This window comes from Phalacrocorax carbo, chromosome 1, assembly GCF_963921805.1.
Source record: "Phalacrocorax carbo chromosome 1, bPhaCar2.1, whole genome shotgun sequence".
NCBI classification, from domain to species: Eukaryota; Metazoa; Chordata; class Aves; order Suliformes; family Phalacrocoracidae; genus Phalacrocorax; species Phalacrocorax carbo.
In genome coordinates, this window is record NC_087513.1 from 188,539,465 (window position 1) to 188,555,232 (window position 15,768).

The 15,768-nt window shown below is 39.9% G+C and overlaps 1 protein-coding gene across 5 annotated transcripts in view; it reads left to right on the forward strand.

Moving 5' to 3' along the window:
* The window catches only part of WDFY2 (WD repeat and FYVE domain containing 2), a 78,557-nt gene that overhangs the window by 42,466 nt on the left and 20,323 nt on the right, over positions 1–15,768 (forward strand). For 2 of the 5 annotated variants that reach the window (XM_064440946.1, XM_064440944.1), the window contains exons 2-4: positions 3,461–3,528; positions 8,760–8,833; positions 14,743–14,797. In XM_064440946.1, coding sequence (XP_064297016.1) covers positions 3,522–3,528; positions 8,760–8,833; positions 14,743–14,797 — 136 coding nt within the window. In that variant the 5' untranslated portion in view covers positions 3,461–3,521. Of the gene's footprint in view, positions 1–3,460; positions 3,529–7,452; positions 7,570–7,621; positions 7,682–7,743; positions 7,767–8,759; positions 8,834–14,742; positions 14,798–15,768 lie in introns of those variants that run through there. The other 3 variants (XM_064440948.1, XM_064440945.1, XM_064440949.1) reach the window with 3 other exon arrangements.

Genomic DNA, 15,768 nt, shown 5'->3' on the forward strand with positions numbered 1-15,768 from the left:
AGTTACCCAGAAAAGTTTAATAAACTGAGATCAGTTTTAATTCTTTTAATAAAATGCCTTATCTAATCCAGTGATCTTGAGAAGAAAATAATGAGTCATCATTTTCTGACATAACAAAGAATTTTCATGCTTTTACATCAGATATATATAGATATTGGAATTCCATTACAATGCTTAACATAACTTTTAAATGCTTGTTTTAAAGAGATGCATAGTAATTGTCCTTTATTTTAAAATAAATTGTTTACAGGGTCTTTCATTTTCCTTTATTTAAAATTATTTACTGGGGACGTAAGTATTTCTGTAATGAGTTACAAGAACTGACTTGCTGGTTATGTTCTCTTTCACACACCTTAGAGTTAGATAACATCCTTTCGTGCTCTTTTTATTCTTAGAATGCTTTGTTTCTCATTTTGCATGAATTAGTCATTGAATAGCAATCTGTTCGACTACATAATGAAATGAGTGTACTATGTGCCTACAGAAGAGACCTGCAGTAGTAAAAGTAGTTCCAGTCTTAGCTAGGAACCTCTACCACTGTTGTTAGTTTGGTTTTGGTTTTTTTAAGCAGAAAATATTTTTGTTTCAGTATCATTCATCTAGCAGTCTTAACACTGATATAATTGATGAACTAATTAGTAAGTCTGTAGTGGGTACAGCTTAAGAAGAACACAAAGTATCCAAATTATTACCATTTTTGCAAATAAAATTTATTTCCTTGAGCTTTTGAAAAATCTTTTCTTGTACATAGTCCTTTTTTTACAAGCTAAATAACCTACACTATGTTGCACTGGATTTATTATTTGTCAAAACCTTAAAGTGGAGAGGAGAGGCAACCTTGCTGAAGGCTGGGAGTTTTGAAATGGGTAGCACTGAATGTATGGATTGGGATGGTCAAGAAAGACAAGTCTTTCACAGGATATTGGTGCACCCCCTCAGGCTGTTTCATGATGAGTTATTTCAGCTCCCTGTGGTTCACACCATTATTTTTTTTGTGTACACTCATTCATTCCCATAATAACTTCACTTGCCAAGGATGAACACATTAGTAAGAGCTGACCTGTTTGGGAAACAGGGTGGCTGATCTGCTTCCAGAATTACAGTGACCACCTTCTTAGCAAAGGTGGACCCAAAGGTTTTGGACCCCATCCCAAATCTGGTGTACAGCCCCATGGCTGTGGGTTTCTTCCCAGACCTGTGTGCTGGTGTCCAGAGTGCTGCTCTGACAATAGCTACGGTTAACTACACCAAGGAATGACAAAGGATTTGGCCCTATCGCCATCAACAATATGATAGCGTTGTTATCAGCTGGTGAATTGTCCCTGAAAAAGTATTGGTGGTTTTGCTTCAGATCAGCTGAAGAGCTGCTGATGTGTTCATTGCAAAAAGCCATTAGACTTAGGAGGTAATTATACTGAATTTTGTATGTTTTGAGTAATTTGTGAGAGCTTTTTAACCTTGGGACTTGCTGACCCAGTGAAATATTAGTTTTTAGAGTCGCATGCTGTATCAAAGCGTATGCCTGAAACATTTCTAAAATTATGCAGCTTGTCTGGTGCCCAAATATGCAGCTTTCTGATTTATTTGCTGAAAAATGAGTTTGGATGAAGGACAGGATGAGCAGAAACCTGATTTTGGATATATGCAATCCAGGAACACATAGTGATGCAGCCCTTACCTTGAAGCTTGCAGAATAGATAACTAGTTCTTGAATTGCTTTACTATATTGCATGGCATCTCTCTTCAGGCTCAATTTGTGTATGTAATGTCTTAGATAAATTGATGTTACATTGTATTATATTAATTACATTAATGTATTGCTCTAAACTTTTACTGGCTAATAAGGGCAGAAATTTGCTGTTCCATGACAATGAGGTAACAGTAGGAATGACCATGCAGTCTCTTCCATAAGCTATATTTCCATGTGTTTCATGAACTGGAAAGAGCCATTCTCACTCGATTTTACACACACACACCGCCACCCACACACACCCCCACACCCCCCCCCCCCCATATACCGTCAAGTGCAAGTTACAGGTTTGCTACAGGAAAATAAGACTTATGTTTAACAATAGTTTTTTTTAGATCACTCTTGTATCTACTATTGCATACTAACTTCGGTGAAAAAGACTAAAAGTGGGTGACAGGTTAAAATCTGTTGTGCTACAGTAACACCATGCTGTCTTAAATAACTGAATTTTCTAGAGAAGGTTAATACATTTGATGTAAATCAGTAATGCATGGAGTACAGTATTATATGGTGAATTTGCTAGTTAAAATTAGAGATTATAAGCATTTGAGGAACAGTAAGGCAGGTAACAGTTGGCTGTAATTAAGATGACAGTGGTCTATGCAGGAACAAGCAGGAGATTACTGGTTGCCTGCTGCTTTAACCAGTGATACTGTTACTAGGCATGTTTTGATGAAATCAGCTGATGAAATAAATATGAGAGAGAGCTTCAGTTAGAAAGAGGCTTCAGAGATTGGACCAAAGCAAGTGGAGGACACTGAGGACTGAAATAATAAATAATAACCCAGATGGTACATCAGTCCAGATCCTCTGCTCAGGAAACAAGCAAAAAGTGTCTCAAGTGTGTGAAGGGCTTGGATTGAGTGACAGGAAACTGCCAGTATGATGAGAAGGGAAAAGCAATCCTGAGATACATTGGGAAGGTCTTCTAGCAGAGGGGAAACCACTGATGTGCTTGTGGAAAGGCCTGGAGCACTGCGTGGTTCTAGGTGCCTCTATTTGAGGATGGCAGTTCCAAACTGATGGGGCAGAGGAGAACTGCCAGTCTGCCTGTCACCTGGATCATCCTCTTCGGAGAAGGATAAGAATTTGGCTTCTTCAGCCTGATGATCAATGGGCATCTGATAGCACTCTGAGTACACTGAGGAGAGGGGAAGGTCCTGAAGCTGAAGAGCTCATTGTGGCACAAATGGACATAATATTAGTAAATAGAAGCTGAAAACCTCAGAAACTCATTCCCTCACTTAGAGGTTTTCCTGAAGCAGAACAATGAAACAACAGGCAGCAGAGGGACCAAGGCCTACCCTGAGAGCAGGGTTCAGGCTTCTGGTGGAGACTGGATGGGCTGATACAGGTGTGCTTTCCTGGGCCACCTAGGGTGTCCCAAATACTCATCTGAGGCCTTGAATGACCAGTGGTGTTCCAGCCCTTGGGAAAGGCAAAGAACAAAAAGCCATAGCAGTTCCAAATACTGTTGTGACGTGCTCAGCCGAGATGCTGAGTACTGCATGGAACTAAGGAGTGGGCTACCCTCATCACCTTAGAGGTTAATCTGAGGTTGATGTATAAGGCTGCTGTAGGAATTATTTTCCCACTCAGCAAAATAATTGAGTTTTTAAGGTCTTGTGCATTCATTGTCACCACATTGTTTTCATTCGTGGTTACTTTTTCATTCTTCCTCATGTGTGTGTTGTGTTTTTTCTTTTGTAGAACAGTTCGTGTCTGGCTGAAGAGAGACAGTGGGCAGTACTGGCCCAGCATATACCATGCCATGCCATGTAAGTATAAGGAGATGTTAGCTATCTACTGTGTATTTGCAAAATGGCTTTTCTGGTTTTGATGACGCTTCATGATTATGACCATTTGCAAGCTTACCACTCCCTATTACATATTATTCTTGAACAATCCTCTTGGTTTCTGTGAAATTTTACCATGTTGCCCACTAATGCTTCTGAGAGGCATCAGGGATTACAGCAGCAAAAGGATACAGATATGCTAGCAAGGGATGAGCATTTAATGCAAACATAGATTAAAAAAAATGTGGGAGCTCAAAATGTAGTCTTGCATTCTGCCACTAATGGAGTCCATAAAGCTTTGCAAGTCTCCAGTATAAATCACTCTGCCCTTCCTACACATGTGTTCAGTCCATTAGAGTGCAATGGTAAATGGTTTTATTTGATAAGAACTTAACATCCTGCAGCAGCTAATATGATAGAGAGGATACTAGGCAGGGAAGGCAGCTCTTCCAGTGAAGAAGCAGAATCATTTTACCACTGCAATTAAACATGCAAAACCAGGTCTCCCTGATGGATCCCTCCAGTATGATCTGCTGCATGTCTCCTCTCCCAAAGAGAGTGTTCAAACTTTAAAAGAAACTTCTGATCAATGTTGATTTTTCCAAGAGACAGTTGAAGAATTCACAGCCCTAGCTATTTGTCATAGCCCCTGTAGTTGAGTGCAGGAGCATAACTGCTGGTCACCAACAGCAGGGGTATGCTGATGCTCCTCAGTCAGCTTCAGATGTGCTGGCTAGCCTGTCTTTGGAAAGCTTATGAAGCTGACCTTAAATCCACAGATTGGGGAGCATCTATCAAGTCCCACTGAGGTGTTCTTACTGTCTGGAGAAAGAATTATTTTAAGCTAAGATAGCTAGATTTACAAGAGCCATCTATCTCCATGATACATAAAATATTTAATAGATATAAGTTTTAGTACCACAGCAAGGTCAGTGTGGGACCTTAGACTGACCATGGTGTTTGACTGCCTTCTCTAAGAAAGCATTCATTTGATAGAGGGGAGAATCTTTCTTCTTCCTTTGGTGATGGACTAGCTCATAAGAATATGTCAAGCCTCAAAGGTACTTTCTGCTCAAGATTTTGCACAAAAAGGTATTGGAAACCAGCTAATGATGTGGCAATCTGTGGAGCTCTGTCACAATCACTGAGTTTCCTTGACCTGTCCTAAAAGTCTTGCTTTCCCCAGTCCAACTATTATGAAATGGCTGTTAGCAGTTTGCAATGATGCTTTTCTTTTCCATGTGATGTTTTTGCATAGATTTGCATTTTAAAATCTTGTTAGGTCCTCCTCTCATCTTAGCAAGGCTGCATTATTGCCAGTAATAACAGCTTCACTGGAAATGATGGAGTAGATCCAGATCCACTCAAAGGGGACTATTTTAAAGCTCCTTCATAAATTTGAACACCTGACACTGCTTCTTCGCTTAGAAGGCTGGTAAGCTTTTGGGCCATGAGATATTAATATTATGCTGTGTTATTCACCAGTTTCAAGAATGATAGGTATAATTCATGACTGGATCAATGCAGATTACATTGTCATCAGCCGTGGCTTAAAGCCATTGGAAATTGTAGGAAGGGCACTGAGTCAGCCTCTGCAGAAATCTGCACTTGACTGGAAATGATTGTTTTGTCTGTTTCTGTGTGGATCACCTTTTTGATGGTCCTTTGCTTTAGGTTCATGTTCATTTTTGTTGACTAGAGAACAATGACTGCCCAGAGGTTCTCTGTGTAAAAACGTAGTGGGCACGATGGTGCCTTTGTGCTGCTTAGCAAGTTGAGTGTGGTGGTCCCACCTATAGATACACCATTATCATGACTTGTGACTTTGGTTACAGTGGTGCATGACCCACACCGTTTTATAATTTGATGTCAGGTAGCCTTAATAACTGAGTTTGCACCCTGGGTACTCTGGGAGGTGAGGAGGATTAGGAGTTGGGCTGAGTCAGCCACGTGCTTTGGTCAAACTCTGCACCCAAATGGGGGCATCAGTGCATTCTGAACATGAAACCCATGACATACCTGGGGAAAAGGTCACAACAGTAGATCACTTCTGAGTAGGGACACTCACTGCTCTTTAGAGGTAGGATTTCCCCAATTATGAAGTGTTATGCCCTGCCTATGGGTGTTTCTCTGGTCGAAAAATTCTGGACGACATGGTGGCCACACTTTTGATCATCATCTCTAGCCCATGAGAAGGAAAGAGCTGTGGGTATTATATACACTGCTATATCTTAAGGCAAACTAGGTAAGCTGGAAACCTCGCTAATGCATCTACTTCACACCAGTGTTGTCTCAACAACTGTATTGACAACAGACCTCGGATGAGCAGGTTAACCCTCGTCATGGTTAGATGTGTACCCTTCGTTACACATGTGCAACACGGATTATAGATGTGTAACCATGGTTAGATGCAGTGTGTGTACAGGACAAAAACCCCCAACTTAGTAGATACAAATTTATGAAAGGGAAAGGGATTGTAGTCAAGAGAAGTAAGCTTTGGCAAAAAAACCCACCCACCCAACCAACCAAAACAAAAAAAAAAAACAAAAACAGAAAGACCCAAAGAAAAACCTCTCACAGATGTGGAACGGAGTAAAAGATTTATTGTAGTGAGGAACAGTGGAGTATCTAGTCTTTGAGGCAGATAGTACACTGTCTGTCTTATGATGGTTTTCATAGCTACCACTTTGCTTTCAACAGGAGGGTAAAAAAACCTGCAAAGCAAACATGCTACTTCAGCCTTAAACTATGCCACTTTTAGGCACTTGAGGTCCCAGACACTTAGAGGTCCCTGAAACTTCAGGTACTAAGTTTGTATATTGTTTCTACTTCTGTCAGCCTCTAATAAGTAGTGACACACTGTTGAGAGCATAAAGTATGTAACCGGACTTTTGCTCCAAAATCCATTTTCCAAAGGCTAAAATCAGTGTGTGTTTGCCCTGTATTTAAGATAAAAACTATACCCAGACTTCTGCATCAGTAATATCCTGCTTGTCCTCTGAAATAGTTCAGGTCAATCTTTTTCCAGTCTGAAGTCCAAATCATAGCTAGGTACTGAACTAGCAGGCCTTCAAAGTGCTGTTATTTTTCTTGGCTATTATTTAAAAAGGATCTTAAGCATCTCAGAAGCTTAGGGTTTGGGGGGTTTTGTTTTGTTTCTTTTTTTTCTCCCCTTCTTGATGGGCCTAAGTGCTTAAGTATCTGAATGTTATCTTATTTTCACTAAACCATAAGCTGCTGCCGTCTTGTTACAACTGGCATCACTTAAACTACATTAGTGTAGCTAATGTGGACATAACTTCAGTGCTGACATAATGATTTTTCCAAGAGCATGTGTTACTGAAGAATTCCCTTAGGAAAACTACTATAGCAAAATAAGTATCTATACACTGCCACGACTGTATACACACAGGTCTGGAATTTAGAAGTGACTTTTTGGTAATCAGCCCGTGTCAAGCAGTTGCTTGCACCTTTTGTGTCTGAAGTATTTCAAGCTATTTGGGAAAAACATACTTTAAAAAGCTAATTTACCTGAGACTTTTTCTCTGCGAGCTGTTTATTGCCTTCAGAGTAAAGTAGCTCTTTCAATGTATGCACAGTGTCTAGCGTCTGAAAGCTGATATGTAGAATATGCCCGTTCTGGCATTAAGTGCCTTTAAAAGGATTTTTTGTTTATTCTGCTTAGAATTGCTTTCTCTCCTGTCTGTTTTCCTGTCTCATTCTGCTACAACCCTAGAAGCCTCAATATGAAGTAATGCACCACCATCCGAAGGCATGATTTGAGTTTGCCTTTTCTGAGGGAGGGGTATAGGAAAGAGCAATTTTGTCAGTGTTAGTAGCCCTAATTTAAGTGTGTTGCTTCTGGCAGTTTCCTTGAACTGAAGCCTTTTCTTTGATTTAATTCAGTCAACCCTTCCAGGAAAGAAATAAATCGAGGTGCCTGCCTGGATGTGGATCTAGTATGCTTTCTGCATCTGGTGGTTGTCCTTTAGGAAATGTTTCAAGGCGGAGTCACTACTAAAGGTAGAACAAGTTTTTTAAACAGTCAACATAAACTCTCCTCTTCCTCATATAGCTTTGCTACCAACTAAACTCTCCAGGACGATTTGCTGAGCTACGGGCTGTCTGATCCTAGGTGAGACATTACACAAATTGAGAATATATCAGATACACAATACTGCAAAAGAGAGGACTCCAAGCTTGCTAGTAACAAAAGCACTGTGAATAATCATAATGGAGAGTAGAAACAAAGAGGTGGGAGGGAAAGCGGAACTAAAAGCATATCTGACTGTACTCTGTATTTATAACAAGAATATGGTTTCAAAAAAGACTCATCACTAATGAAGGAGCAAGAATGCCTGCCCCTAGCTGCTGTTGGCAATTGCTGCTGAAAAATGATTCCTGAAGTTTTCTGTTGGGACAGCAGGACTCCCAGCTGTATTGAGCAGTAAAAATGATCTCTGCCTTCTGAATGCAACTTCACAGTTTCTCAATTAAACCAAGCATAGCTCTTGAATTCTTGCAGGAAAATTCTGGTTTTACCCTTGATGTGAACCCTGCCAGGTCCTTGAGGGAGCATAGTATGATTGACTTGTGTGCAATTTAAGAGTATATCCTGATGTTTATTAGAGTAATATTGATGTCATAAAACAATGGCTTGTTTTCAGTTCAGTCTTTTATTTTGACCGTAGTGTGTGATACTGTCATAGCATTGTCTGTGGTGAAACTGGAGTGGGGGACAGTTGGACGTGCAGTACTTAATATCTGCTGATATGTTGATTCCTACAGGTTAACTTTCTTACTGCAGGTGTAGGATGCAAGCCTCTGACATAATACAATGTTTTATTGTCAGTAAAGTTCAGGCAACTGTAAAAAACTAAATTATTCAGCTAGGTAATCTCTCAGATTTATACTGAAATGTCAGGTGCCTCTTTTATCAAAACACCACCACTGGTCTTATATGACATGCCTGTTTCAGATAACTAGTAAGAAAAATGAAGGAGCTGGAGCAAGAAATAGCTATTGTTCTGTGCCCTAATAGGATAGGGTTGAATGAATTGCAAGAATGCTTTTTTTTAAAATGCTTGTCTATTGCAAGGGGCAAAATGCTGAACAGCATTGTAAAGCGTGTTAGCTAGTTTTAGGCTTTCCAGAACTTCAAGAAAATGAGAATCGCATTTTGTTAACTTCATCAACATGTTCATTTTTTTCAGCTCCATGTTCATGCATGTCTTTTAACCCGGAAACCAGAAGGCTGTCCATAGGTCTAGACAATGGTACAATCTCAGTAAGTACATCCAAAGATTTCTAGTTGAAATGCTTCCCTTTTGAGAAGTATATTTATGATGTTGTGGTGAGGATATTTTTGCTAGTGTTTGGGAGAGACTTTTTACTGCTAGTGGAACTGAAGTTGTAATGTAGAAAATGGCAGATTATTACAAATTTTATTCCAACTGCCACAAAGAGAGTGAGTGGGGTTTACAGTATTTATTAGGCAACTCAGCAAACTGTCTTAATTTGCATATCTCTTTAAAAATAATGCAGAAAAAACACTGTTTTATTAAATTTGAGTGCCTTATTAATCATATCATACCAAAGTTTTCTGAGAGCAACAATTAAGAGGGGAAAAATCATCTGAGAGACAGAAGGTGCATTTCTGCTCTGTATCTAGCTGCTTTTCCAAACTTTAGGGTTCAGATTTTGTTTTCCTCTCACTTCCTTCAGAGGAGTTACTTCTAACTAACTGGCAGTGCTGTTGCTGAAAGATCTGGTACATCAATGTCTAAGAGACATCTCTGTACATGGAAAGGAAGCAGGGTATTAAAACAAGAGTCTGTCTTTTAGATCTGGGACAGAGGGTAGCAGTTGACCTTATTAATTGGATTTCTCTTGTGGGATGAGTAAAGAGCTATATCACTTTGTGGGAGGGTCATGGGTCAGAGAGGTATTTTTCATCTATGCCTCATCAATAGACTCCTTTTCCAGTTTAAAATCATTTTACTGTCATTTCAGATTTTTACTGCTGTTGTCTCTGCCTTGTGGGCTTTATAACTGAATGAGTATTTGCAGGCTGGCATAAGGGCAGCTGTCTGTAGCAAAGCCAAGATGGTATTTGGGAAATTTTTGTAAACTGTATTGGTCTTGGTTATAAGCCTGGCACCTCAGAAATTTGTATGGTGCATTTTGAGAAGGATGGGGCAGCAATGCTATTGTCAAAGAAAGATGTCAAAGATTGGCAAAGCCACCTGAGGTGAGCTTGTATGGCCACTTTTCCTTGTGAAACAGGAGGACGATTTTTGCTTCTACAAAGTTGAAGAGATTGTTTTCAACCTTTTGTAATTTCTCAACATGAAGGCTGCACAAATATTTCAAGTAGACTGTTCTCTTGAGCAAAAGATTGTCTAGCAGCTTGGTTGAAGAGCAGTGGTACCTGAAGTAAAAAAATGTTTCTATGGTCGTCTTTTTTTTTTTTTTTACCCTTTGCAAACTTTTTTTTCTGAGAAATGACATTTCTGTTACTTTATGTCTGAAGGACTGCCTGCGGTCCCTTTTGGAAGCCAAAAGACCTTATCATGGTAATAAATTCCTTGCTCTGAAGTGGAGAAAAACATGCTTTAATGAGTGCAAGTCTCTCAAGATACCACGACAAGAAGCAGCAGAGGGAAGTTCTATTACTTGCAATAGACAAGAGACTTCCACAGCAAAGATGGGACTCCTTGCCTAATTTCATCCACCTGAAAGTTAGCTTCCTAGGTAAAATTAATCATTAGGTTCTGTAGCGAGTAGAGGAGAGGACAATTGTCTTTAGAGATACCCGTGTTATTTACCCTAGAAACTGTTTTAGAATGGCATAAATCACTCTCCTGATTTCTGGGGAGATTTAAATGAGGGATTTAGTTTTAGAGGTAGCTGAAGCTGAATTAAATTGATCTTTTTTGCTGACTGTGCTTGTGTCTAGATGAAGCTGTTACACACTTCAAGCAGGGCCACAAGGCCACCAGGGCACCAGAATAACCCTTTCAAAATTCTTCTTTGGGGGTGGTACTTATTAAGATAGATTCATCTTACACATCATTTGATCTTGTGTTGGTTTACAGGTTTGAACATAAACAGCACTTTGAATGCCTGAGACTGAGGCAGGCTCTACCTGCTCATGTGCACCCTTTCCCTCTGCCACAATGGGAAGTTTACTATTTTTTCCTTCAAGAAAACTACATAATAGTTTCTGTGCTCTCCTAGGTTTTGTACTTTATAAAGTGAAAACACTGTAATCATTTTCTAGAGCTTTCTTTGCAACAGACCAAGAGGTAGGGTCTGACAGTAGATTTAAGAGCCTTAATTCTCTTCCATTTCTGAAGCAGGCTTGTTGTTCTCTGGAGGACGTGGTGAGAGTGCTGTCAGTCACTTGTGTTAACAGGACAAAATCAAGGCTTTAAGGAGATCCACAACATGCTGTCAAAATGTCATTGTCTATCACAGTACAAACTGTAAATTCTCCAGGATGGGAACTAGGTTGTGAGTGGGTAACACATAACTAATATATAAAGATTATTAACTCTCAGAAATGGATTCAGTTGCCTAAGCAGAGGTCTCTAGTGCTCTTTTGGGATGCATCAGTTGGCATCCACCTGCAGCTTTGGAAAGGCACAGGTCTTCCTTAGACCCTGGACCATGTCAGCTGTCCCCATGGCCAAGGACTGTGAAATGGCACACACCTGAGTATGGGTTTTGCTTGCCTTAGAAAGAGTAATTTGAAACAAGATGCTGATAATATTTCCAAGGTGAGGATTTACAGAGGTCTCAGGCACAAGAGAAGTTTGTGGTGGGTGTATATGTTTCAGCATGAGGGAGGTGTGCTCCATGAAGGAATAGTTGAGTCTTTGTACAACAGTGAGCACTAGATTGGACAGTCTTTTCAGGTGCTTAAGACTTCTCCTTTCTGCTTTATGAAGGCTTTCCTGGTACCAAGTCACTGTTGTAATAATAAGCTTCCCTGAAACAGCCAAGACTGATCGCTAACATTTTCAGTACAGCAAAAAAGGTGGTAAAGTAGCTCCTAGAAAACCTCTGAAGAGCAAAGAGTGATCTTGCCAGAAAAAAAATTTTAATCCCTGCAAGGAGGGGTTTTGTTTTTTGCCATCTTGAGCGCTGTGATATATCCCAGCCCCTCCTGTGCAAAAGGGGTTGCACAGAGCTTGGAAATCTTTCTCTGTTCTGTTAACAAGCACCGACTGAGCTGTGTGGGTGACCCCAGCCTTTCTAGCTCATTAAGAAGAGCCAAAAAGCTGCCTAATGAGAGCTGAGTGTCAGCAGCTCTGAGAGGAGCAAAGCATCTATGTATGGAAGGATAAAAAAAAAATCAGTTTCTGCTGGTACAATGTTAGAGATGTAGTCGGTGCTTTTGTAGTGCAGATGACAGAGTGTATGTGCAATAGGGCATGAATTTCTTGAGCAACGTGCCCTGTGCTAAAATACCCATGTATTGACACAACTAGTACATTTGGCTTTGAGAGGGAGAGGGGAATTAGTGCAATGGAAGAACATGTGATAGTTTAAAGGGGAGCAGGGAGTAAACGACCTGAAGAAAGATTAGAAAATGCAAAACAAGAAAATGCATCACAAATTATCATATGCTTTCAAAGGAGAAAATGAGAAGTAGTCCTCGGGGGAAAAAAAACCGAGAAAAAATTATATCCAGTATTCAGGTTAATGGAACTGCATTTACTTTGTACTGCGTTTGTTTATGTCTCTGGATGGAGTGGTATGTTAATAGTACATAGCTGTGGTTTGTATTAAAACATACAGAGCTAATCAATACTTGAGTAAACCTTACAAACTGCAGTTGTGTTAGATTCACTGTGTTATAATGGAGAGACTCAAAAGCCTTTTCAGTCTTCCACTGAAACTGAGGGACTGTTTGGATCACAGAACAGTATGGCCACATCACATTTATCAAGGGAAAAATGCAAAGAAAAATAAAAATGCAAAACCCAATCTTCTTCCTACCTGAAGTCGCCAGCATCTATGTGCCACCACCGTGAAAGCTGGGGTCAGTGCCAGGGCAGCCAAATTGGTGGGAAAGGCAGACATATTCTCCCAGAATGTGTTGCAGCAATTGAAGCCATTTCCCTTTAGGTAACGACAGCAGTAAGTTAGCATTCATAGCAAAGGGTCTTGCTTCAAGTAGGCTTTGTAGTAAAGCATTTCATGTGGTGGTTTAGCATTCTTCAGGCAGTGGTTAATGAAAACCACTTCCCCTGTAAGTAGCTAGGGAGATATAGCAGATTTTTAACATTCTGTGGTTTGTAGAGTTAAGGTGACCCTGGTATAGAGATCCAGCTGACTTAATTGATTTGTTACTGCTGTTTAAATAACACTCCCTACTGTAGTCCTCAGCTGCCAGGGGAAAGCTGATGGGAGGTGAAGCAGATTAAGGAAAGGAAGATGAAGTAGAGCAATTCAAGAGAACATAATTATAACTAACTTATGAGCAGAAACCTAGAAACAGCAAAATACATAGCTGCCTCAACTCGCAGTTGTTTTCCTGGAAGCTGGGATCTGTAGACATTCCACACATGAGTATTGTAGCGTCTCCACCTCAATGCCAAGCAGTAGATACAATGTGTTAGGGTAATCCTTGTGCTTGAAAGCCGTGCAGATTAATTCACGTTTGGAAATTGTGGGCAAATACTGGCTTTTCGGTGGTTAGAATGTCTTCTCATGCTCTTCTGCACTAAATGTTTGGTTTGCCTTAAATAAAATCTGTAGGCTCCTGAAATCCAATCCTCTCCACCTGCATGTTGCACAGTCCTTTTGACAGTACTTATACATGAATATTTTACAACTGTACGCTTTAAAATTTAGCTTACCTTGTGTTTATAATGCTTCTCTTATTTTCACCCTATTTCCAGATTAAATGAGTTAGGTTTTACTTCTTCCGTCCCCAGGTCAGATTAGCTCAGGGAGTTTCAGTGTAGTTTGCCGTAAACTAATATGATGTGTTTTACACTCCTTGTTTTTCCTTTGTGTTTCTCTGAATATGTGGTGTGTGCATGCAGATACCTGGCAGCAGTTCGAAAGCTAATTCATGCAGTGGAGTCACAGAGCCTACCCTTTGCCTGGGTGTTTCCTCCAGAGAGATGTTGCAGTTTTGCTGTGGCCACTCCAGCCCGGCTTTGAGCAACCTCTCTTCTTCAAAACAAGCAGCAGGGACACCCAGGTGCTCAGTCAGTTTAACCACACGGGGTTTTTCCAGGAGCTGAGGCTGCCATGCTCTTATCTGCTGTTTTTTATAATTTCCTCCTGCAAAAGCCATATCGGCAGTGAAATGGCAGCACGAAGGCAGCAGGACTGCAGAGCGGTCCCCATAGGTGTGCTCTTCCCTGGCCACAGGAGCGAGCCCAGCTGGGTCACAGCACGCGTGTCTCCCCAGGCAGCCACAGCCAGTGCTAAGCCACCCTCCATCCCACGCACAACTGCTTGTTAGCCACAGGGAAGCAGTAGAAAAGCAAGAAAGTCTGCTTCTGAGATACCAGAATTAAGTATTAACCAACAGTGGGATAAAATTAAGGGGGGGGAAAAAGTCTGGGATTTTATTTGTCTGAAGCACTCAGAGACTTCTGCACAGAAACCTGAAATGTATTCCCATGCTGGTGGATTGTTGGTAACTAGTTTGGACTGAGCAACCTCAAGAGGCTCTTACATATTTATATTGAGTTTCCTGAGCGTTCAGGTTGGGGTGTAGTGAATGCACATGCACGGATACCTGTGTATACACACGTGCACGCGTGTGCACACATAGCTGCGTGCACATGCAGGTTTCTGCCCAGGCAGTCCTGAGCAATAGGTGTTTATTGCCAGATCTCTGGGCTCTCATTTCGTGGTACCTTGGCTCATAGCCAACCATTTCTGTCAGCTTTTTTGGCCTTTTTTTTTTTTTTTTTTAACCAGTTCCTCTTTTATCTCCACTACTCTGTTCAGAAGCACTTGTGATTTTTTTTTTTTTTTAGGCAGCTTTAAAAAGTGAAGTAATTTAGTTTTTTAGATGGAGGTTCTCAAAATTAACAAAAGCATAGACAGAGCCGTGGTTGCAAAGAAGGGAGAGCTTACCTTGGAGCTGAATTCAAATGAGAACACTCTCAAACACTTTGCATCTCTAAGCACTCTTTCTTTTGTTTTTTCTTTCCCTTCCCTCAGGAATTCATTTTATCGGAAGATTACAACAAGATGACACTGGTGAAAAGTTACCAGGGTAAGAACCATGATCCATGTTAATTGGTTTGTATTGTCATTAATTTTTGTTAATGTTCTCTTAAGGAGTGTGAATTGAGAAAAGTCTCGTTTACAGTGCTTGTTGGGGGTTTTTTGTGTTTATTTTTTGTTTGTGTGTTTTAGTAGTTTGGTTTTTTTTAACTAATGTTAAATGCTGGTTTTAACAATAGATCAATAATGTGCTTTCTGAGACTACTTCTAAAAAGCTGTTTCATGTTCTATTTTTCCTTTTAAATGTTCTTTTGGAATATCATTCTGATGATGTTCCTTTGGAATATCATCCTAGACAGCAAACTGTCCAAAATCCAGACCACATTTGTGGAAAAGGAGTATTAATTTTTAATCTTTAATAATCCAGGGTATCTAATGAAACAATTTAACCCATTATTAAACAAATTAACCCATCTTTTAGGTATGAGGCATTTAGGACTGTGGCTATTGGGGTTAGTCTGGTTATATTTCAATAACTGTCGGCTTCAGTAATCTCAAGATTATCTGTGAATACCTGTCATAGTAAAAGGTCAAAAAATGCTAATCCATACCTTTTTCTAATTATATTCTGGTATTCACTAATGTGATGTTTTAAGAAACCTTGCTATTTATCCTTGTCAAACCTCTACAGAAAACTGCACTTGGGACAGGTATTCTTATAAATATAACAAATACATGTGACAATTTATTCTTGTAACTCTTTTGCTGTTAGACTAAGAGGTGGTACAATATTTTATAGTATCATATTATATGCTAAGCATTATGTTTCTGTATAGAAACCCCTGATATGTCAGCTTGAGATTTCTCACATACATTTTAAAATATGTATTTACTCATGTATTTGGAGTTTTATACCTTGAAAGCTTGAGAGGATAATTTAAATCTCTAAATGGAGGCTCTGGGGATCACTTTGTAACATTTAGATTTTAAGGTATGAAGAGAATCTTGATTTTTGCAGAG